Genomic DNA, 24,798 nt, shown 5'->3' on the forward strand with positions numbered 1-24,798 from the left:
AATCGGCGAACATACTAGGAAAAAAAAAAAAAAAAAAAAAAATATATACTGATCGAATTGAGTAACCTCCTCCTTTTTCGAAATCGGTTAATAAAATTGTAACCTTTGTTCTACCAAAACAAGTTTATACTGGACATGCATAAGTACACTAATCGCATGATCCATGTTTTCAAAATGGTACGATTTAAAAATGAATGTGATTTTATTAAATGTTATTCTATTGGTTATAACCTGTTAAAACAAATCATAAAGTTTAAAAAAAATGCTGAAATACCTAAAGATCATGAAAGGAATATTGAAAATCGGCAGAGCTACCTTGCAGACAGTTTTCAAAACTTAAGTTATGGAAAGTTTCGTGCAAGTTTATTGGTTTAAGTGTTTTAAGTGCGAACTAACGTTTCATTACTTTGTCTGAGCCATACTTCATACCCTCGCTTAATGCTTCGTACTCCTTAGTGGATGATAATATTTTTCTGATAATGTATGCCTACTACATAAAAGGCAGTATTATAATTCGTTCATTCTTTAGTCACCCGCTATCTTGTTATACCTGCAGGATTCACAGCCAACAGTGGGGCATATAATTTTCATTACTTCTAAATTAATATTCAGTAACTCCATTGTTGAATACACTCCAAGCGCCAATTATTATAATGTGTAAAGCCTCATTGGGATTTCTCCAACAAATCCTAATCAAATAACGGATTGTATACCGTTTAATATGCATTATTTAATTACCGTCGATTATTTATTGTGTATGCTTTGCAATTTTAGCAACACGCTGGTTAATTATCGAAATTTTCTGGTAGAATCTTCACCAAATTTGTATCACAGCATACATAATGTATTTAAAAAATAGAACAAATTTCTTTTACGAACGTTAGAATGAAACATACACTTGTGTAACCGCTCGTACGAGGTTACTCGCGTCGCGAACTGATCGCACGGATTTTTTAACTCCGTGCCACGAGGTCGTAAATCTCGTGACTCGTTTGGCCACGATCCTTCGCGACGCGCTGCTCTGCGGAATTAACTTTCGAGCAGTGATTCAAAGTGAGTCCGGACGATTGACTCCGGAAAATGGTTAAGTCCGTAACGTTAACTTATCGAAAGTTATGTTCTCTTCGAATGTGCGAGATGTTCTGTGCGAATGTTAGATATGTTCGGTTCGAATGATAGATAGGTTCTGTCGTACGATGCGTTCTGTCCTTAGCTCTCGATCGTGCAAGCTAAGGAGCCCTGGCGAAAGTCTTGGAAACACGCTGATTGGTCATCATTCGATTTTTGATTTTCCAATCAACGTGTCCCTTGACTTTCTCCCACCCTTCCGTTACGCCCTTAGCGCGTTTCTTTAGGAGGGTGGGACGGTACCAGAGCGTACGTGAGAAATCTGCAAGTCCGGCAACGCCGGGGTTTTTCCTCTGGGTCTCAGGCCCGATGGCCGTAAAGTACCGTAACGAATGTACCGTCGAAATGACCCTTCAGAATTACCGGATTTATGACAGGAATTGGCTATCGAGGACGAAACGAAACTAAAAATTTAACGCTATTGTACGAAAAAAGGTAAATGAGTATTGCAGGAAGTAAGGAAAAAGTCTTTCTCAAAAATAGCCTTTGTCGCGGACCTATCATAAACTCTCCAAGCAGAATTCTCACGTACCGTGTTCCAACGGTTGGAACAACTTGCACATCTGAACCTGGTGCGGCTGACCCAGGGGCCGCACAGTGATCCCAAATCGTAAAAACCTGGCCAAAACCTCGAAAATGAATTTTTCGTTGGGGCTGTTTTAACAACTGAGTTGTATACTCTAATACTGTATCTATGGGAAAACAGAGGAGTAAAGGTTTTATTACTTATACCTGCAAAATGATGAGTGTTCACTTACCGCGTTCATTCGTCACGCAGTTTTTGTGCAGTGAAGTTCAGTGTGCAAGAGCAAAGTGTAAAGTGAATAATTTTAAACAGACTATATTAATTTCAATTCTGCAAAATGGATGCTGTTCCTGGAAGTAAGTAGAATGTTTTTCAGTACTATTATATTTAAAATTGTTAATGGTAACGGTGTATGATAGGGATATTCAATATAAATAATAAAAGGTGAAACTTCTAATAACTGAATGTTAAAAATGTAGACTAAAAGTTGTATATTCCACAATATCCCGCTAAAATTTTTTTCAGCCTTGTAGCTGATACTATTAGCTTGCAATATTTACAAAAATTAGCTGTCACTAAGTGCCACCAGGATCGTATAGCCATTTTTTATAATGTGACGTAGACGCGATGTAATGAATTTTCTTTAAACTGATGCATAAATTAGGTAGTTTTACTCGGAATTGTATATTTGTAAGATGTGATCTATATATTTTTTAAGGAAACAGTTGATTTAATGCATTGTTGACTATGAAAATTCGTTAAACTAATTAGATAAACAAATTATTTATTTCGAAGATAATCAATAAAACTTGAGAATATTTTTTTTTAGAATATTAAAATATTTTTTCGCATTTCTTATATAAAAGAACTAAAAATAATAAAATATTACGAAGATTCTGCTGCAACCTGTAAAATGTGCCTTATACCTATCTTGTATTATAATAGACCCTTAACATTTATTTACAGGATCTTTAAATAGTGAAATACGATTTACCAGAAAAGAAATTTGGCTGATGGTCAAGGCCTACATAAATAGTCCACTAAGGGTCATTCTTGAACACTTAGAAAAGCAGCTGGCCGAGAAAACTGGACACTCTATTTTGATAAAAGAAAAAGAAATGAAATCCGCAATGTCAAAACTTTTTTATTTAATGAGAAAAAAATGGAGCGATGTACAACGAACTGAAGACAAATTTTTAAAAACTTTTGAGGAATGGCTTAATGTTACGGTAGCGTTCCGCGTACCTGCCGTAATTTTGTCGGAAGCATCGAAATGTAGAAGCGGTCGACCGTCTTTAGAATTCACCACCTCAAGCGAAAGGTCGAAACGAAGGAAAACTGAGGAGATCCGAAAAAATTTTTCTCCTGAGCAGCTATCATATGCCACGTGTATGAGTCTTCGAAGTGCAGGGAATATAGATGCATCACAAATCATCAAGGACGTAGCAACAACGAGTCCATCAAGGGCTAGGATTTATAGAAGATCTGTGCAAAGAATTCCAGAAACGACATTGTCTAGCGATGCAATCCTCTCGTTATTAATTGAAAATAAATTATCGAAGAGGCAATATTTAGGATTGCGGTCTATAAGTAAAAAAAATAACTGCAATTTATATCCGCCATATAAATTAATATTAGAAGCTAAACGAAGGTGCTATCCATCCATAGAGGATGTTACAATAACAGAACACAGTGCAGAGGATAAATTACAAGCGTTATTAAATCAAACTGCACAACGCATTTTATTAATACAAAATGAAACGATTAAAAACTTAGAACCATCAGAAATAAAATACACTTTGATCAGCAAATGGGGATGTGATGGAAGTTATAATCAAAGTCTATATAAGCAAATATTTACAATTGATGGAAGAATTGATTCTGAAATTTTTTTAATATCATTTCTTCCATTGCAATTAATATCGGAAAAAGGAATCATTGTGTGGAAAAATACAAGGCCATCATCCCCTCGTTTTTGTAGGCCTATAAAAATTCAGTTTCTTCATGAAACTACAGAAACCACTACAAAGGAAACAAGATGTATTGAAGAACAAATAGATCAACTTGTTCCCTTCAATACAAATATAGATGGGATAGAAATATCAATTTCTTATAAACTTTCTTTAACGATGATTGACGGAAAAATATGCAACGCATTATCATCAACTTTATCGACACAACGATGTTATTTATGCGGAGCAAGTGCAAAAGAATTTAACGACATTACTAAGATGGTGGAGAAAGATATTAATAAAGACCATCTCCGTTTCGGATTGTCCACGCTACATGCGTGGATACGCTTTTTTGAGTGTTGCCTGCACTTGTCATATAAATTAGTAATAAAGAAGTGGCAAGCTCGTAGCAGCGAAGAAAAAAAAATGGTACAAGATCGTAAACAAGTAATACAAAAAGATTTTCAATTGCAATTAGGATTAATAGTAGACCGCCCGAAATCTGGATTCGGTAGCACCAACGACGGAAACACAGCGCGACGTTTTTTTGAAAATTATCGAACATCTTCATTAATAAATGGCGTTGATGAAGGTGTTCCGTACGACGGTACATCTGGGTGAGGATTTCGAAAGTTTATTTATGATCGGTCCGTTAGGCAGCCGTTTTTGAGTTAGAATATTTCGGGTTTTTTCTAGTTGTTAATTTTACTACATGTCTTGCCATAAATTTAGAGTTAATTTTCGCTTCATCCTCAACGATCACTTTCCGATCATAAACACGGTTTTTTCCGAAGAGTACTTTAGGAACGGTCACGCACGGACCTAACGGGAATTTATGGTCGCCAAATGTACCTAGAAGAAAAAATCGCGGCATTGCCGGACGTTCGGGGTCCTCCCGCCAACTCACCGGATTTCCCACCCTTCCTAGACGAAGACGCTCTAAGGGAGCTATGAAGGGTGGGCCCAATCCCAAAGGACACGCTGATTCGAATTTCCTAAAAAAGGCGAAAAGCCAATCAGCGTACGACCTCTGACTCCATCGTCGACGTCGGAGTCAAGACGACAGCGAGTCGTCTGATTCACTTACACATTATTGAGAGAAACATCTCACCTATTCGCTTTGCAGTCGTTACAAACCTCCAACAGTCGGGAGAACTTGAACCATTGCTTGTAATATTTAGTGTTAGAAGCAAATCGCGTTGCGATATCTTTTAACTTTAAATTTTATCGTGACGTAGTAGCGATACATTCGGCACGCTACATATTTTTGGTCCTTCGAGCCGGATTCGCGACCGACGGAAGTGTAGTTCACAGTGCATGTAGACACAGTTTCCACGAGTGAATCCGGAAAATCATCGCGTCAGCAACGGACGATCAGCCGACAAGAGGACCATTCAGCCAGGCGACGTCTTTGGCGGACAATCTTGTTGGTAGCTGAACAGCCACCATCATCTGGGGGATCATCTACTCAAGGCCAGCGAGGACAACAGACGGTCCATCCACAGCATCAGCGCCGATCCAGATAAGGTAGGCTCGTTATTTGAATAACCAATCAGGATATCCTTTCATTTCATAATATCCCGATCTATCCGTCTCATTTCGATTGGACATGGCAAACGCAAATGTCAGCGGTACCGACGCGCACATCCGCGCACTCAAAAAAAACGGCGTTCGTTCAAAGCGCAAATAACCATGTTATCGAATCAAGTTAATGCGTACACTGATTCAGCGTCCGCGCGTGTCAAACTCCGTAATCGTATCGACCGTCTTCACAAACAATTCGAATCCTTCGTCGACATCCAGGACGAGTTAGCTCTCATTGACAACCCCGAAGAAGCGGAACGCGAACGCGAAACAACGATCGAGTTGTTTGATGATGCAGTTGCATCCGCAACCGTTTTCTTAAATCAACTAGAGCGCGTTGATAATCAGGCAAACATACAGCCTGCCGCGATGGTCACCAACGAATCACCTGCACCATCAGCCGCGACTTTTTCGCTACCGGTACATCTCCCGAAAATCGACTTACCGAAGTTCGATGGACGTATAGAGAAATGGGTTACGTTTAAGGACGCGTTCGAGACAATGATTCATTCGCAGCCGGGATTGAGCAACGTACAACGATTACAATATCTTCGATTATCGTTAATCGGGCAAGCAGAATCCGCAATCGACGTATTCACGATTAGCGAAGACAACTACGAAGCAGCGTGGAATCAATTAAAGGACATATACGATAATAAACGCGTATTAGTTCTCCGCCACGCGACTCTGATACGCAACACTCCGCAGATGACCGACGACTCTCCGAAAGCGATTCGCGATTTCGTTAACCATATTCAACTTCACATTCGATCCCTCCAAGCACTCTGTCGGACTTGGGAGGATATCGCAAGCGACTTATTGACAAGCATGATGATCGCGAAAATGTCGGCAGAAATACGTCGGGCATGGGAAAGAACCCTCACGGATACCGCGGTTCCCAAGGCGATTGATCTGTTAAAACATCTACGTATCGCGTCTCATCAATCGAAAGACACCGAAACGCCACATTATTCGTCGGACACGTCGCACGAATTTGTCCAATATTCAAAGCCACGCTCTCCACCGCCGAATCGTAAATTTTTGCCGTCGCGAAAATCACCGCCATCATTGCGAACTTCATCTCAGCCATCGTCGTCCCGAGTTTCACCGCCGTCACCTCGGAAACAGAGATACCAGGCATATGTATCTTTCGCTGGATCGAATTGCAAAATATGCAATTCTGGATCGCACGCGCCATATCAATGCCAAAAATTTTTGGATATGCCGATCGACGACCGACGGAAGGCTATCCAACGGATAAGATTTTGTCTTAATTGTCTTCAACCGGACCACGTCGCCGATGATTGCAAATCGGGAGGTTGTCGTGTGTGCAACGGGCGGCATAACACGAAACTTCATAAGGATGTTGCGCTCCAAGAAGATAAAAAGACGTGACTAGCACCCTCATCAGCTGGACAACCAATTTTAAGACGACGAGGCATCACCATGGTTTCATACGGACAAACTAATGGATTATTGGCGACCGCAATAATCCATGTGTTAAATAAGGACCGACGGCCCATTCGAAGTCGAACCTTGATTGACACGTGTTCTAACGCGAATTTCATCACTGAAGAACTCGCGAAAGAACTAAGACTGCCATCGACACGGGCAATGGTTTCTATCGAGGGAATCAGCCAATCAAACACGCTCGCGAATAAGATTGTTTCAGCAACGATAAAATCCAGATTCAATGAATATCAGCGAACCCTGACCTTTCTCATCGTTCCGAAGATCGCAGAGCCGATACCTGATATTCCAATTAACCGCTCGACCATTCAAATCCCGCCGAACATTAAACTCGCCGATCCGTTTTTCCACCAGCCGGGAAAAATTGATATGCTATTAGGTACCGGTCCGTCATTATCATGTCTGAGTATCGGGCATCTCAACATTTCCAATCGCAATGATTCAGACCTAATTTTGCAAAAGACACAATTAGGCTGGATCATCAGGGGGAGCGTACCGATATCCGTAACGAATTCGAACCGCAAAACATTTGTCGCCAATCTAAACTTCGATATGCAGAAATTTTGGGAAATCGAGGAAGGTCCCCACGCGCAGCACCTTTCGGCTGAAGATCACGAATGCGAAAAACATTTCGAGGAATTTGTTCGTCGCGAAGATTCCGGTCGTTACGTCGTCGCATTATCGTTCAACGAGAAGAAGTCACAACTCGGAGAATCTCGTTCACGTGCCGTAAATCGTTTTTTGTCACTTGAACGGAAATTGAAGCGCAATCCAGTGTTACGCGAACAATACACTGCGGTTATTAATGAATACATCACACTCGAGCATATGACACAGGTAGAAACTTTCAACACGCCGGGTTTCTACCTGCCACATCACGCGGTGGAAAAACAATCAAGTTCGACGACCAAAGTACGGGTTGTTTTCGATGGGTCCGCGAAAACAAGCAGCGGAATTTCATTGAACGATGCGCTAATGACGGGACCTACAATTCAGGATAATCTTTTCGCGCTACTCCTACGCTTTCGCATGTACGCGTATGTCATGACCTGTGACATCGAAAAAATGTACCGGCAATTCCTCGTTCGACCGGAGGATCGGGCATATCAGCGTATTATATGGAGAGACAACCGTGGTAATTTAGGAACATTCGAGCTAAACACGGTCACGTTTGGTCTTTCATCAGCCCCGTATCTCGCGATTAGATGCCTTCATCAACTCGCGGAGGATGAAAGTAGCAGTTTTCCGAAAGCAGCACAAATCGTAAAACGAGATCTCTACGTTGATGATCTTCTTACCGGCGCGGACACATTCGAAGATGCTCAGGAGATCCAAACTCAAATCTGCGAGATGCTCACGAGGGGAGGCCTCAACATTCGTCAGTGGGCTTCTAATAATCCTAACCTTCTCCAAGGCCTCAGAGAAGATCAAATCCATCCGAAGATCTTAGGAGAGACCGCCACAGTGAAGACGTTAGGAATTGCCTGGGACGCGCGACAAGATACGATTCGATACACCGTCGATCTTCCAACGTGCGAAAAAATCAGTAAACGTACCATTCTGTCAACTATTGCCAAAATTTTCGATCCGTTAGGTTTGCTCGGGCCGGTCACAATTCTTGCAAAACTCTTGATGCAACGTCTTTGGCAATTAAAAATTGATTGGGACGAGTCGCTGCCTGCCAACATCCATACCGAATGGATTACATACACACATCAATTACGGACTCTTAATGACGTTGAATTTCCGCGATACGTTTCACTGCGGGAACATCAACGAATTGAGATTCACGGATTCTCAGACGCGAGCGAGCTAGCATACGGTGCATGTCTATACATACGCACAATAGACAAATACGGACATATTGAAACGCAACTTTTCTGCGCAAAATCTCGCGTCGCGCCTTTAAAAACCGTTACGCTTGCCCGTCTCGAATTATGCGGTGCAGTTCTTTTAGCCTCTTTATACACAACCGTGCGAACAGCCATTACTCATGTCATCGACGAGACATATTTGTGGACCGATTCGACCATAGTCCTCAACTGGATAAACAGTCAACCTTGCATGTTGAAAACGTTCGTAGCCAATCGGGTAGCTGACATACAGGGAAAAACCGACGTTACGACTTGGCGCCATGTCAGGTCAGAAGACAACCCAGCCGACCTTATGTCTCGTGGAGTGATGCCCGCACAATTCCTGAACAATGAGTTGTGGCGTCATGGTCCCAAGTGGTTGCGTTACAACATAACCACGTGGCCAGAATCTAAGTTCAAATCCTCGAACAACGTACCGGAGATGAAGAAAACGATCTGTCTCGCTACATCAATCGTTCGGATCGATGAAATCGTAAACCGATATTCGTGCATACGGAAACTCATTCGAATCGTAGCATACTGTTTACGCTTCCGTCCAAATCGGCGAATTACGGGTCCATTAACGGTCGCAGAACTTCAAGAAGCCCATACACGCGTTATCAAACTGGTCCAATCCGTTGCGTTTGCTCAGGATTTACAAAATCTCAAAACTGGAGAGCTTCACTCAAAGAGCAAGCTTCGTTCGCTCCACCCGTTCCTCGACAGCCAAGGAATTTTACGCGTCGGAGGAAGACTTCAAAACGCGACGATACCTTTTGCACAAAAACATCCGATTCTACTGCCTAAGGGAAATCATATAACAGATCTCATCATTCGCGAGGCTCATACGCAGAATCACCATGCAGGTGTAACTGCCACATTATATAATGTACGCCAGAAATACTGGCCCATTGACGGAAAGAATGAAACGCGCAAAATCATTCGACAATGCGTACGATGTTTTCGGGTTCGTCCACCTGACGTAGAGTATTTAATGGGAAATTTACCTGCGGCTCGTGTTACTGGCATTCGACCCTTTTATAATTGTGGCGTCGACTATTGCGGACCATTCTACGTGAAGGAACGGCGCTACCGAAATCGAGCACAAATAAAAATTTACGTCGCTGTATTTACCTGCTTCGCAACCAAAGCAGTACACCTCGAGGTTAGTGAATGACTTGACGACCGAAGCATTCATTGCCGCACTTAAACGTTTTGTTGCCCGCCGTGGGCTGTGCAAAAACATATATTCAGATAACGGAACGAATTTCATCGGCGCGGATAATGAATTGTCTGATATCTATAAATCATTACGAACGAATGAAAAAATGCAACGATTTCTCGCAGACAAACAGATTTCGTGGCATTTTATTCCAGCGTTGTCTCCTCATTTCGGCGGATTGTGAGAGGCAGCTGTTAAGTCATTCAAAAATCACATGAAACGCGTAGTCGGACCTGAATTGTTTACGATCGAACAATTCACAACTTTAACAATCGAAATTGAGGCAATCCTTAATTCACGTCCTCTCACCCCGCTTTCCTCCGATCCCAATGACCCTTTGGCATTAACTCCCGGCCATTTCCTGATTGGGAGTTCTTTAACGGGCATTGCCGAGGATGATTTCAGCGATACACCATCCAACAGACTATCGCTGTGGCAGCACATCCAGAAAGTGAAACAAGACTTCTGGACGAGATGGTACAAGGAGTACATTAACCATCTAAGCGTGCGCCATAAATGGACCAAGGGGACACATAGCATCCAGGAAGGCACAATCGTGGTTCTGAAGGAAAACCACCTTCCACCTATGGCCTGGCATCTAGCAAGGGTCGAGGAAATACATTCCGGGGCAGACGGAATCACCCGGGCAGTCACCGTCCGGACGAGCCATGGACGATACAAGCGGAACGTCAAAAACATGGCACCTCTTCCAATCGAAAGAGAGGATCTTCCATCATCACGGGAGCAGATGATGTCAGAAGATCAAGATCAGCCAACATCTTGATGAACATGGTCCATCAACGGGGGGAGCATGTTCCGTACGACGGTACATCTGGGTGAGGATTTCGAAAGTTTATTTATGATCGGTCCGTTAGGCAGCCGTTTTTGAGTTAGAATATTTCGGGTTTTTTCTAGTTGTTAATTTTACTACATGTCTTGCCATAAATTTAGAGTTAATTTTCGCTTCATCCTCAACGGTCACTTTCCGATCATAAACACGGTTTTTTCCGAAGGGTACTTTAGGAACGGTCACGCACGGACCTAACGGGAACTTATGGTCGCCAAATGTACCTAGAAGAAAAAATCGCGGCATTGCCGGACGTTCGGGGTCCTCCCGCCAACTCACCGGATTTCCCACCCTTCCTAGACGAAGACGCTCTAAGGGAGCTATGAAGGGTGGGCCCAATCCCAAAGGACACGCTGATTGGAATTTCCTAAAAAAGGCGAAAAGCCAATCAGCGTACGACCTCTGACTCCATCGTCGACGTCGGAGTCAAGACGACAGCGAGTCGTCTGATTCACTTACACATTATTGAGAGAAACATCTCACCTATTCGCTTTGCAGTCGTTACAAACCTCCAACAGTCGGGAGAACTTGAACCATTGCTTGTAATATTTAGTGTTAGAAGCAAATCGCGTTGCGGTATCTTTTAACTTTAAATTTTATCGTGACGTAGTAGCGACACATTCGGCACGCTACAGAAGGTTTAATCCGAAGCTTCTATGCAATATTGCAAGCAATTTGCAGTGATTGCGAAGTAAATTTGCCTGAATTTACAAAATATGCTCAGGAAGTAGCAGCAAAATTCGTAAAATTGTACCCGTGATATTACATGCCCACTTCAGTACACAAAATTTTAATTCACGCCCCGGAAATAATAAGTACCGCCTTGTTGCCGATCGGACAAATGTCGGAAGAAGCACAAGAGCATACGCACAAATATATAAAAAACTTTCGGAGGGACTTTTCACGAAAATGTTCTCGGGAAAAAACCATGCAAGATATTTTTTTGCGGCTCTTAGTGTCATCGGACTCATATATTTCAAATTTGAAAGGAGAACCAAAGAGAAAAATAAAGAAGTTAACGCCAGAAGCTTAAAAACTAGTAATTTTACCCGCCTCGACTGATGAAAGTACTGATGATGACTCTGACAGTGCGGATAATTCCATATAATATTTCATTTGATGTTTACATTCTTTATTTATTACTGTATATAATTAATTTAATAAATGTAATATAATTTGTGACTTAAGTATTCTCATTTACAAATGCCTCAAAATTCCATCACGAGTTACTATTTGGATCGACTATTTAAAAACAATAATTTTATCATTTTAGTTCTTTAGAATTCTATAATTTTAGTTTTTATTTAGAATATTTGGAGCTTTAATACCGATTTAGCGATTCGAAAACATCATTATCCTCATTCTCGAAAAGTACAAACAATTTTTCGGTATACACAACTCTCATATCGAATTCGCCATTTTATTTTTTTAAACATTGACTTCTACTTTGTAATCAATAACATTAAATAAACCTATACATCAAACTGCAGTCAATTTTAACGCCTTTTTCGTACATACACTTACTACGTCAGATCCGTCATTTTGTTTTTTGTAATTTTGACTTTTGATTTGTAATCACCGACCTTGAAAACCCCTAAGTACGAATTTTCACTTAAATGGGAGAACGCCTTCATATTTTGGCCAGGTTTTAGCGATTTGGGACCACTGTGGGCCGGTCTGGTTCATACGTATTTTCGGAAGTGTTGTGTTGCTGGCGCGTGAACGTAATGAAAAATGCAAGCTTGTTTCATTTGTGTATCAGTGGCAGCACTTATGTCGGACAAAATGAATGAACAACTGACTGAGATAAAATATGTTGAATTTGTTTAAAACTGTTTGATTGTAGTACTTTAAAATGACATTTTGTAGCTACGCAGTTCTTAAAATATCGTACCTGTTTCGTTGAGGAAAAATAAAAGTATATTCTCGATGAAAATTGAAAATGTGGAGTGGGATCGACATGCTGCTAGGGGTGGACAAGCGAATTGTTAAAATTAACTATTGGATTGGCTAACAAAATATTAAGCGAAGAGAACAAGAACCGCCCTTACAAAATGTTCGTACTGACAAGGGACATCACCAAGGTGTTACACGCGGATTTTAATGAAATTTATATATGTGGTAGCTTTTCAAAAATCATTTGACACGTATTTTTTTATATCTGCTGACATGCATGTTGAGGGGGTGAAAATAGCCCTCAAAGTTCGGGGTGGAAAACACATTTTCTTTAATATCTCCGAAACTAGAGGGGGTAGGAAAGTGAATTTTTTTTAAATTGTGTAGTTTCTGGCTAGGAATTTAGTTAATGACAAAAATTTCAGAAGAAATTATTTATTTAAGTAATATATTAAAAAATTGGATTTTTTTTTTAATTTTTCACCCTAAATGCAGTTCGATTTTTTTGCAGCTTTGTATACTAAAAATATGCATCAAAATAGGGGACACGTGTTTTTGGAATTTTTTGTTTTTGCAATTTAGTAATAATTATTACATATACGATTTTCTACTACTTTTTGCGGAGAAATGAGTTGAGATTTGTTTTCGAAGAGGACGAGCCCTTTTTATACGATAATTTGTCATGTTTTTAACAATTGGACAATATCAGATGTTTATTGTATATAATATTGAAGGTTTGACATAGCAGTAATAAAAGACCAAGGAACCATTACTTGTCCGTTTTAACATTTGGTAGGCACATTGAGCCCAGGGTTGGCGTAGTTGTATTTCTTTTTTTCGGTACATGTAATTTGAAAAAGTCTAGGCGATCCTTGGGTTTATTACTGTTACGGTAATTTGTAAGTTAAGGGCCGGATGGGTCACCGGTCAACGGTTTTGGGCCGGATGACCGCGGCAGGGGAAAGTGGGAATTTCCAATTTCGGGAGACGTCACACTTTCCCCACCCCGTGTTTTCTCCCTTCTCGGAGTCCTGAGAAGTTGATAAAATACCTTGTACAAGAGGATGCAAGAGAGTCTCCGATTAGAATTTTGCTTGCAAACATTAAACCTCCTCCGTATTTATTATTTAAATTGTTGTCGGCCTCTGATTGATTTTTCTTACCCCTTAACCCCAACAGTAATGTAATAGTCTACATTACTGAACAGACAGTAAGACCTATTGGTTCGACCTCTCACACATTAACAAGAGAGCCTAAGAACAAGGATAGTCGAAAATCGTTTCGAGTGGTCACCCCAAACGTCAGAACGTCACATTGGGGCTGTTCAAAGGTGGCGTAGCAGGTACGTTCCTTAAACCTGGGTGAGCCTTCCATGCGTCAGCAATACGCGTGACCATAATGGGTATGCACCCCTCTACCCTTAAGGATTTTATGAAAATAAAGTATGTCAGCATTCAATATGATACAAGTCGATATTTACGAAGCCGTTGATGTTATCAAGAAGACATCATGTTTTATTTTAGTTCGATTTCTTTAATGAAATGTGTAGTAAATTTTTATGAATTTGCATAACTCTCATTAAACTAATAAATTTCTGTTTAAAACATTTTCGAAAATTTTCATACACTATAGCAATTTAAATTATTCGCATCTACTAAGGTTCTATCTTAGTTATATACGTTGATTATCGTCAGTTAAAATTGTACACCTCATATAGGTTTCTAGTTTCATAATTATATGTTTAACCTATATCTACAGAACAGATTTGTAATACACAATTATAATATACTATGCGTGGTAGTTCTTGCTTCTATGTAAATAATAAACTGAATTTTTTCAAATATTTAAGAAAATATTGATTCTTAAAATCGTATGCTCACTACAATGTTGAAAAAAGTCTTAATTAAGTGTTATTTTTTATCAAATACAAGTGTAATTCCTCATATTGCGTTATTCTTTTTTCGTAAACTGTATAATACGAACGCTTGTGCATTTGTCGTGTATACTTATCAGTACTCAAGCTTAATTACGCATCCCGTTAGGGAATTTCAAAATTAAATTCCATAATTAACTGGTTGATGATATCGGAAACAATTCAGCTGATTGAAGTTATTGGTTCGCTTCACGGAGTGTTAAAAGGAACATGGAATATTTACATGATGTAACGGCCTTACATTTGAGTTCAGTAAAATGTAACATTAACTACGCTCGTAAAATGAAAAAGCAGTTTCCATTTAACTGTACGACTTGAATGTAGTTCGATAATGGGGATGTATGGAGCAGTGCAGTGTGCGGATTTTTTTTTTAAATTTTTCTTTTTAGTAAAAAATGTTTTGAAAAGAATGTAGAATACTATACAATAACAGCATTCTAACTTCACAGTTATGTGTAGAAATATGGAAGTACATATAATGTTAGAAACAAGATAACAAAATAAGTGAATATTCAACGAATAACATATAGTGATTATTGTAGTGATAATACAAAGAATATAAAGAGATGTTGCGTTAGGTAATTAGATATTCTTAGCAGATAACAGAGAGAAGCACTATGATAGATGAGATTCGCCGTAATGAGCACTGGTTATTATTGTCAATTTGAGCACTTTAGGCCACGGGCCATATTTCCGCCATACCTGAGCTTTATAGCTTATACCAGCAGGTGTTCGAAATATCTAGCTACGCCACTAAGGAATGGTACATGGTCAATCAGTGAGGGAAAGAGACCTCACCATTTGACTCTATTGCTGCGTAAGAAACTTTGATCTGGGTTCTCATTATTCCATCGGCTTAGAAATCTTTCAATAGAGTTTAAAGAACCGTTAATGAGCACTGGATAACTAATTAGCTCGAGACAGTTAATTACTAACTCAAATATTACGACTGATTCATTAATTTTCCATTAATCGGAATCTTTGCTTTCGCTACTCAAACAAAAGCTTCAGAGATTTGATCATAGAGTAAAGTGCTTCATTTCTCGCTAACTTATTAAACTTACAGTAGAATCTGATAGTCGAAAAAGTGATACACGGGGAATACAAATTAAGAAACATATTAATAGTTATTAATCAAAATGACCGATTTCGCCACTCAAAACAACAAGTTTCATTTTTTTTTTTTCAAACATCCCAATAAAAGATAAGCACAGCGATATAGAAATATACATAGAAATATAGAAATGTACATCTTACATCAGAACATTGCGTACGACTCTTCTCAAAGCAAGAACGCTGTACAGACTAGAATGCTCAATAAACTGCATACGAGGTGCGATCATTAAGTTCCGGGATTGTGTCTGCTGTGACTAAACGGATCACACGATTGACTTGCGCTCGCAGGACATATGAATAACAATCTTCGAGACATATGACACAAAATTTGGAAGCGATATCTTCATTGAATCCTGTGTTACACAAATTTATGATAGCATACGCACGCTTCCCTTTGCGAAATCACGATGGACTCTAAATTGGAACAAAAGGACATAAAAAAAAAAAAAAAAAAAATGGAACATGGTCGTCCTTCCACACCTTCCGTATTCACCATATTTGGAACCCTATAATCTACGGTGGACGAGATTCAACGCGAATCGCAGCAGGTGCTTGACATGCTTCGATAAGAAGACTTCTAGGAAGCTTCCTAAAAATGGCAGAGGCGCTGGGATCGGTGGAACTTTGAAGGGGACAGTAGCCAAATTTGAAACAGGTGAAACTTTATCTGCATATACGGGACCAATCCCGGAACTTAATGATTGCACCTCGCACATCAAGACAAATCCCAAATGTTTGAAGGTCAGTGACGCAACGCCCTGAGCGAACAAAGCTTCAGAGTACTTTGCACTGCTTCCAGTGAAACTGTTCTATAAGCTTCAGGTTCAACCGCAGTTAATCCTGCCCCGAGGACCTGTCTGAGCTAATTCAAAACCGAATCTGCCGCTCAGGTATTCAACGCATGCGTATGTATATTCTCCGAACCCAGATCTTCGTAAACACGCGCCACGTTACACTGCTATTATCTTTTACTTTTTGAAAAGCCCGCAAAATTCACCCCTCTATGTTAGACGTCTATAAAACTTATTATTGCTACTCATAGACTGAAATATTATTAAACTTGTTTGAAGTTATTAATTAATAGAAGTAACTAGTAAATACAATTGCTGATTATATACTTCAATTTTTAATAAATGATATCTCATAATGCTATTTGTTAAATGATAATTTATAATTTCTTTCTTTTTTGTATGATTTGCTATCTTAATCACGATAAATAAATATCGTGTCTAACTGACTTGAAGTCACATGTCAAATAGTGTAATATTTGCTTAATTAATATTTGAATGCATAATTTACCATCTTTTTTCCTTTTAGAATGTTACAATGTGACATACTGCACTGTGTAGGAAAGCCTTAGTAAATATTTGTACATATTAGCATCCCGATTGTTTTATTATTGATTTTCCGATATTTATAGATATTCTACATGTCCTCCTTTCACATATACAGTGACTCGTATTAATATTCGGACACCACAGTGTTCTATCAATTATTACCCTCTAACTTCGGCCATAATTGAACTAAAAAATTTTTTTATTTTTGTTATAATAAATTATATACTAATTTGTTTATTGTATAACAAATAATATGTTGGGAAATGTACAATTTGTATGTCGCAAAAATATTCGGACATTTAATTTTCTACAATAATATTACATAAAAAGTACATATATATTATATGAACTTTTAATATGTCAATATTTTGTTGGATAGTCGTTCTGTTTAATAACATGTTGTAATCGATTTGGCATGTTGATTGTAATACGTTGCAAATAATTTTGCATGATACATTTCCATTCTTCTAATAATAATCGATGCTTTAATTCTTCCTTCGACCTGATTGGTGTTTGTCGAACCTTCCTGTCCAGATAATCCCATAAATTCTCAATTGGATTTAAATCCTGTGATTGTGGTGGTGGATGTAATACGTGAAGGCAATTATACAATAGATATTCCTGAACTATCCTGGCTTTATGTTTCGGGTCATTATCTTGATAAAACTTAAATGTCTCTTCAATGTCCATTGCTGTTACACTTTTTTTTAGATTTTGTTTTAAAATGTCTAAATACTTATTCTTATCCATAATTCCATCTATAAAAACCAACTCCCCAACTCCTTTCGACGAAATACAACCCCACACCAAAACACTTCCGCCTCCATGTTTAGTTGTTGGATTTAAATTTCTAAAATTAAGCTCCTGATTCCGCTTATGCTAAACCATTTTTCGTCCATCAGATCCAAATATATTGAATTTACTTTCATCAGCAAAAACAACATGTTAGATAAAAAAAAGTCTTTGTAATAATTTGCGATGTGTATTTGTAAGGAAATAGAAAATCGACAGACGATCGGCACGGGCCACGTGCTTTTTGTCAGTGCATTCCCCTTCCGCAAGGAAAGTCCGCTGGGCCTAAGTGCCATAAACAACCATGCTGACGGGGGTGTCCTCAAGACGGGACCGTGTCTAGAGAGGCATTCTTGTATTGGCTTTTGCCGTGATACGTTTCTAGTAAATCATTTAGTATTCTACATAAAACGCCCACTGTTCATTTAGCGAAAAACCTCACCTTTACTTTTATTCTATCCGTTTCATCTTACATATTCTCTGAAAGTTCTGGGTTAAGTGCCTTGCTGTCCCTCAAGGTCCGCTTAACGAAGGATGCAATATCCTCCTCACTCTGTAACCAGATCCTACTAGAATACCCTAAACTCTGTGCACGTGCCACGCAGCACCATGACGTCGGGTCATCGGCCACGAGACACGACACCTTCGGTGATCCTCAAAGAAGAAGGCATCGACCTCTAACCATAACATTCGCGACTCTTAGAATTTGTCGCGGTCCTTAGCTATCGGTTACCACTGATCCTTAACTCGATGACGAACATGAGTTTATATTATTGTCATCCCAAGACCCCTGAGAACCGGGTCAAAATCCGGGATACGATGACCCTGACACGTGTGCCACCTTTGCACATGGCTTGACGCTAACACGGCCAACCTGACATGCTTCGCGCTCTCGAGAAGCATCCATCAACAATTATACTTGACATAATCCAACCAGATTATCTTTCAACAATCTCACACGACTTTCAATCGTAATTACTCTCTCTCATTACTCTCGATCTTACAATAATGCTTTCAAACATTTTAAAATAATCTCAGACGGCTTACCAAAGCTCATCTCACAATCTAACGCCCACAAGTGCGTTCTTCCACAGACAGTATTCTCACATACTCATATAACAGCAGCAGCGCTCGCAAGCACTCAACAACAACAGACAACACTTAACAGTGTTTCCACATATTTCCAGACACACAGCCTTATCAAACACACGATAAAACAATCTACAGTTTTATCGAACTTATAACGTCCTCTATTCCGCGCAATTCGTGTACCTTTCAAACGTCGTCCTTCGCAAGGCAACATATCAAGTCCATGGCCTTATTGTCACCCATGATAGAGGTCACCTTGGAACCCATAACGTTACTCTATTCCGTACACGACATTGTCGCCTTTCATATGTTATTTCTACGATGACTACACCCACAAGTGCGTCACTCCCAGATGACACCTGCAAGAGCTACCCGGCAGCTACCGCAGGCAGTACCATTCGCAAATGCGTACCCTAAACACAAACCATACCCGCAAGTATGCTGCAACAGCGATACAAAAGTATCATCACAAATCACTGACATATATCAGACAGACATTTTAACAACTACTTAAACACACTTTATGGCAGCCAATCTCAACCATAAAACCATACACAAGGATCAACATTCATACTAAATCATTACTTCTTTTCCTCATCCTTTCATAATTATTTAAATTATTACCGCTAACACGGTTCATCCATGTCATCACTCACATTTTCGGAAACATCGTCGCCTGGCCATTCACTCTTCCACAATCGTAAACGATCCTTAGGAACTATTTGTGACTTCTTACTTTTTCCAATAATCTCACACCTATCATTCTCTATAACTTTTTCAATTCTAAATGGACCTACAAATTTCATATCTAACTTCGCCCTACGTGTGTCCGATGGACTTACAAACACAGTATCTCCTTCTTTGTATTCTATATTATTTCGACGACTTTTGTTAAAACGTTTGTTTTGCGACTCGGCATTCTTTGTTAATCGATCTGCTGCAGGAGCCCTATCAGCACCTAGATCAATTTTATCTTCCGTACTTGGTAATTCTCTCTCAGCAGCCTCTGCAATACTTGTACCGCGCTCTAAGCCAAATAATAATCTCTGTTGGGATTCAATCTTAATATTTTAAGACCGTATTTTTATTTTACTTAGAATGTTCTTGCAAATGACCGTTACCGTTGCAACCGTTTATTGTGGGCCAATTTGTACCTCCGAAATTTTTATATGTTTTTATATTTTTATTAAGGCCCAACATAATTTATTGTTTATGACTGTCCAACCGTTAGGTGACGAGCGACAGTGTAGTCGACTTTCTTCAGGTCAACTTTGATCTGAGCTCAACATTTTGTGAGGGCGGTTCTTACCCCTTCTTGGAATATTTTGTCGACCAATCTAATGGTTAATTTTGACAAGTCGCTCGTCTACCCCCAAATACATGCCGATCCCACTCCGCATTTTTAGTTTTCGTGAAAAATACTCATGTTAGACAAGATAGATTCTCTCGCCAGCTCTTAACGAGTAAACATTCTTAAAAGTCCGTTACCACGTCGTGTGAATTTTGCTAAGTATTAAATAAAGTTTAACTTATACCTCTGTTGTATTCCGTAGGGATCAGGGTTATTATATTAAATAATCTTCGATTTCAAGCGGAATTTAGGCTAGTCTTTATTAATGCGTACAGTAAGACTGACTGATATCTTGTCGTGCAGACGTACAAGAGTTCACTTTGACTGACTGACTGACAAATACTCTAGTTTTAGAAAAATGAAGGAATATATATATATATATTTTGAAGTGTGGTGGAGGGAGTTGGAATTTGTAAGGACGGGGTTCAAAAATGACGCATAGGATAGTTGGGTAGGATATCTATATTAGTTTAGGTTGGCATACAACACCTTCCGCCATAAGATTGTTAACAGAGGGTTAACAATTAAATCTAACATTAAAAATTAAAAAATTTTTTTTTTTACATGGCTTACAGTGTATAAAATAATGAGAGTTAAATGAGACGTCGTATCATTAAAACGTAATTACATAATACTTAGTTACTACTTATTCATAATTATCCTAAAATAATACTAGACGATGATTTATAATATAGAAATTGGAGATTGGGTAAAGTTATAGTGAGTATACAAGAATTAATGATTACATATATTTTTAAAGGGGGGTAGTACTTCTTCGCGTTCTTTGTCGTGATTGGGCCAGAACTACGGGAGTCGTTTCTTCGTCTTCCGATATCTCTGGTATTGGGTTGGTGTTTACTCCTCGGTTCCGCCTTGGTTGATAGGTAACTATCCCGTTGATTGGTGTTGTGGACTGATTCGAAGATGATGATGATGAATCAAAAATGCAGTTCACAAAATTTTTAATTAATGGAGGGTTGATCACTCCATGTCTCGGATCCGTAGTTGAACAGCATATTCGTTTTAACCAGTGGAGGCATCCGAAAGTCTGACAACATTTCAGAAGTATAAATAATACCAATATGGCTGAGATTACTCCCAGAGCGATTGTATACCATTTAGTATGAGTAACGATAAATGGTTGATTGATTTGTTTGGTAATAATTTCATCAAATTCACTTAATTTCTTATTTGCGTATTTGAGTTCTATGAGGTCGATATTTGTCAAGTGTATTGGTTGTAATGTAACTGATTCGACTGATTTTAAATGAGGTGTTAAAATGCAACAGTCGTCATTCAAAATGTTTATATGCGGAATATAATAAGTTGCATTTTTACTGATCTCGTGTGTGGCTTCTATCACGAACAGATTAGTGTATTCCTTGCAGTGAGGTTGAAGATGAATAATTCCACTTTCCTGTAAGATCACGTCTTCCAAGTGGTCTTGATTTTCCCCGCACATAATGGTGAGGGTTGTCGGCTCATGAAGGACGTAAATCCATTGGTTTTTCGCAATGTAATGCCAGGTTTCTATCGTTGCTCTAATAGTTTTCGTAACGCAAGTAGAAGGTATTTTACTAATATGAGGAAATAGTAGTTCGATTTCACAAATTGGTAGATTCGTTGAGGCTGTAGTATGCAGGTGATAGCAGATGTACTCCTCGTTTCGATACTCGTTGCAATCAGACAATTCTTTGAGGAAGGTAAATTGAGCTTTAGTTTGGGATAAGAGGAGATAACGATTCTGTGGAATAATATAGGATGAGAATTTTGAATCATTATGCTGAATTGGAAGAGGGATAAGTTCGAAGATATCGAATTTTGTTCGTACGACTAAAGGAATTCGAAGTGCAAATATTATGTTGTCATTTGTGGCGATTACGTGGAGTTGAATGAATTTGTAGAAAGCGTGTATGTTTTCCACGTTTGGTTCCGTAACTAATTCGTGTTCATTTTTATAGTTTTTCAATTCTTCATACAACATTTTAGGAATAATGATGAACGGTGAAACAATATTATGCTCAGCTAAATTTATAGCTTCTATATATTTTGAGAATTCTCGATTAATTTGACTTACTAGCATATTTAAAGTGGTAACCTGTTGGTTTACCGCAGATTCCATTTGCAAACGAGAAATATATGAGTTAGTTTGGGTAATAAAAGAATTGATTTTTTCTATGTTTTCATTCATTGCTTTCTCTTGACTTTAGAGTGAGTAGAGGGAGCTGTTGAAGTTTTTAACAGTGTTAGTAATCACTTGGACTTGTGATTTGAGCAAAGTTTGCGTTTGTCTATTATTATTTATTAAAGTTTTAATGCTATCTTCATAAAATTGGGCATCATCAGCGTCAGGAGTACCAAAAGCCCATTTTAATAAATATGACATGCCATTTAAAAGTCCACGTTTTTTCCTGATAACTAATTTCTTAGTCAATTGTTGGAGGATTTCGCGTTTTAAACTAATTTCTGATAATTCTGCCTCGATTAATTGAATAGTACGTTCACAATGGAAACTAGTATGATCTTTCCGACTTAGATCTTGTAATGTTAAATTGCAAATGTCTTTGGTTTTAGTGAGATAAATATTAATAATCGTTAATGCATTGTTTAAATGAGTCTTATTCACGTGTGAAAGTAGTGTAAGTTGTGAATTCGCAATTTGTGCTGTTCCTTTCCTGTTATAAAAGATTCCACTAGATTTCTCGAAAGGATGGTGAGAGAAAAAATGACTGCTGGCTAGAGGCAGGAGTAGGAGAAGGATTAGAATCGGCTGATTCATCTGAAAAGTAAGGTTTGAGTAGGTTAGTGTGATATTTAACCAATTTTCGGCCAATTTGGATTTCGACAGTTTGATTAGGAAATATTTTAGTGATTTTATAAGGTCCTTTAGCGTTACTTGTGAGTTTTTTAGATAATCCCGGTAAAGTCTGTTTATTCTCGATTGTAACGAGGTCGTTAACTTTAAATTTGATTGGATTAATTTTCTTATCATGGTACTCTTTGCTACGATGTTTTGAGTCAATAAGATTTTCGCGTGCAAGTTGAAAGGATGTATTGAGTTTAAATTTGAGTGATCGGATATAATCGTCGTAAGTATAATGAAATTCTGGATTTTGTGTTATAGATGAAGGTAGGTAGGCTTTCCGTCCGAAAAGAAGTTCATAAGGCGTATAATGAGTGGATTTGTGCATTGCTGTATTATAACTAAACATTGCAAACGGGACATACGTATCCCAATCTGTTTGCTTTTTATTTATATAATGTTTAAGATAATCTTTTAGAGTCAGATGTGATCTCTCGAGGGCTCCATTTGTTTCAGGGTGATAAGGCGTGGACGAGACATGTTTTGTCTTAAAGAGATTACTGATTTCTTTGACAAGATCTGACATAAAATCTGTACCTTGATCAGTCAGGAATGTTTCAGGAATTCCAAAATAGACAAAGATAAAAAGTAAATTTTCAACGATTGTTTGTGCTTCATGATTTGGAACTGCAAATGCAAAAGAATATTTCGTCAAGTCGTCTTGAGCCGTGATGATGAATCGATTACCCTGTTCAGTTAGTGGGAGAGGTCTTACTATGTCAATAGCTAATTTCTGAAATGGTTTTTCCGCAGTGGTTGTGACTTCCATGGGTTGTTTAGTAGGTTTAAAGTTTGTTTTATTTAGTTGGCAAGAATGACACGTCTTAATATAATTTCTAATGTCACTTTTCATTGTTGACCAGTGATATCTTTCTTTAACTCTAGAATAGGTACGATTGAAACCACAGTGTCCGGATAGTTTGCTATAATGGCATTCTTTGAGAATGACTTGTATTTCATCGCGGTTCTTAGGAACAATTTTCTTTGTATTTAAGAGTTTGATATTGTTAGAAGGAAAAAAGAATTTAACCATTTCGTTAAAAATTTCGGGCTTAATACCGTTTTGTTTTTTTGGGGGAACTAGAATGAAATCTTTTGATTTTACTGAATCTTGGAGATTCACAAAACTTTGGAACAAGTTACGATAGTCAATTTTGTCATGGTGTAAATTTTTAGGGAATAAGATTAATAGAGTTTGATTGTTATTTTGCAATTTATACAACCCATTAGGGCTTGATGTTAATCCGGTTGTGTCGAAGTTCTCCGTTACGAAATCTGAGTAGGGGTTTTCCTTATCTAAATCTTCAGACCATAAGAATACTATTGTACCTTTTAATTTTGAAAGAGGTGTCTCTTCTTTTGGGAATTCGATTACATCTGTGTTCGTGTAATGAAATTTCGTAAAGTCTTGATACGTTTTATTGGGTTTGTGTACGTGGAATATGGATTCAGAGTTTCCTTTTGGATCAGGATGTAGTCACGATAGACCGTCTGCATTAGAGTTTATTCTTCCGGGTTTACATTTTATAACATACTTGTATTCGTTAAGGCGTAAACGCCAACGGACGAGTTTTGAAGAAGGGTTTTTACAATTAAAAAGCCATTGAAGGGGTCTGTGATCCGAGTAGATTGTAAATTCTCTGCCATAAAGATAAGGTCGAAAATGTTCAATTGTATTTATGATCGCTAATAACTCCTTCTCAGTTGTGGAATAATTTTGTTCAGAGCTATTTAACGTTCTTGAATAATAAGCTACAGGTAGATCTTTATTATCTTTTACTTGTGATAGGACACCACCGATGCCTACATTGGATGCATCGCAGGTGACGACAAAGGGTT

General features: G+C 38.6%; 3 protein-coding genes across 3 annotated transcripts; all 3 read left to right on the forward strand.

The window, feature by feature from the left end:
* The first annotated feature begins 5,298 nt into the window (after positions 1-5,298).
* On the forward strand, positions 5,299-6,585 carry LOC143265690 (uncharacterized). Its single transcript, XM_076539247.1, has one exon. It carries the CDS (start codon positions 5,299-5,301, stop codon positions 6,583-6,585), a length of 1,287 nt encoding a protein of 428 aa, XP_076395362.1.
* Positions 6,332-11,719, forward strand: LOC143265617 (uncharacterized). Its single transcript, XM_076538806.1, has 2 exons — positions 6,332-10,571; positions 10,749-11,719. The coding sequence occupies exon 1, from the start codon at positions 6,637-6,639 to the stop codon at positions 9,688-9,690; it is 3,054 nt and encodes a 1,017-aa protein (XP_076394921.1). The 5' UTR covers positions 6,332-6,636; the 3' UTR covers positions 9,691-10,571; positions 10,749-11,719.
* Positions 9,950-10,519, forward strand: LOC143265691 (uncharacterized). The gene has a single exon (XM_076539248.1). It carries the CDS (start codon positions 9,950-9,952, stop codon positions 10,517-10,519), a length of 570 nt encoding a protein of 189 aa, XP_076395363.1.
* Positions 11,720-24,798: the final 13,079 nt, after the last annotated feature.

This window comes from Megachile rotundata, chromosome 13, assembly GCF_050947335.1.
Source record: "Megachile rotundata isolate GNS110a chromosome 13, iyMegRotu1, whole genome shotgun sequence".
Lineage (NCBI taxonomy): Eukaryota > Metazoa > Arthropoda > Insecta > Hymenoptera > Megachilidae > Megachile > Megachile rotundata.

Excerpts from the sequence above, each read along its gene's own strand:
- LOC143265690 (XM_076539247.1), top strand. The coding sequence starts at position 5,299 with ATGTTATCGAATCAAGTTAATGCGTACACTGATTCAGCGTCCGCGCGT.
- LOC143265617 (XM_076538806.1), top strand. The coding sequence starts at position 6,637 with ATGGTTTCATACGGACAAACTAATGGATTATTGGCGACCGCAATAATC.
- LOC143265691 (XM_076539248.1), top strand. The coding sequence starts at position 9,950 with ATGAAACGCGTAGTCGGACCTGAATTGTTTACGATCGAACAATTCACA.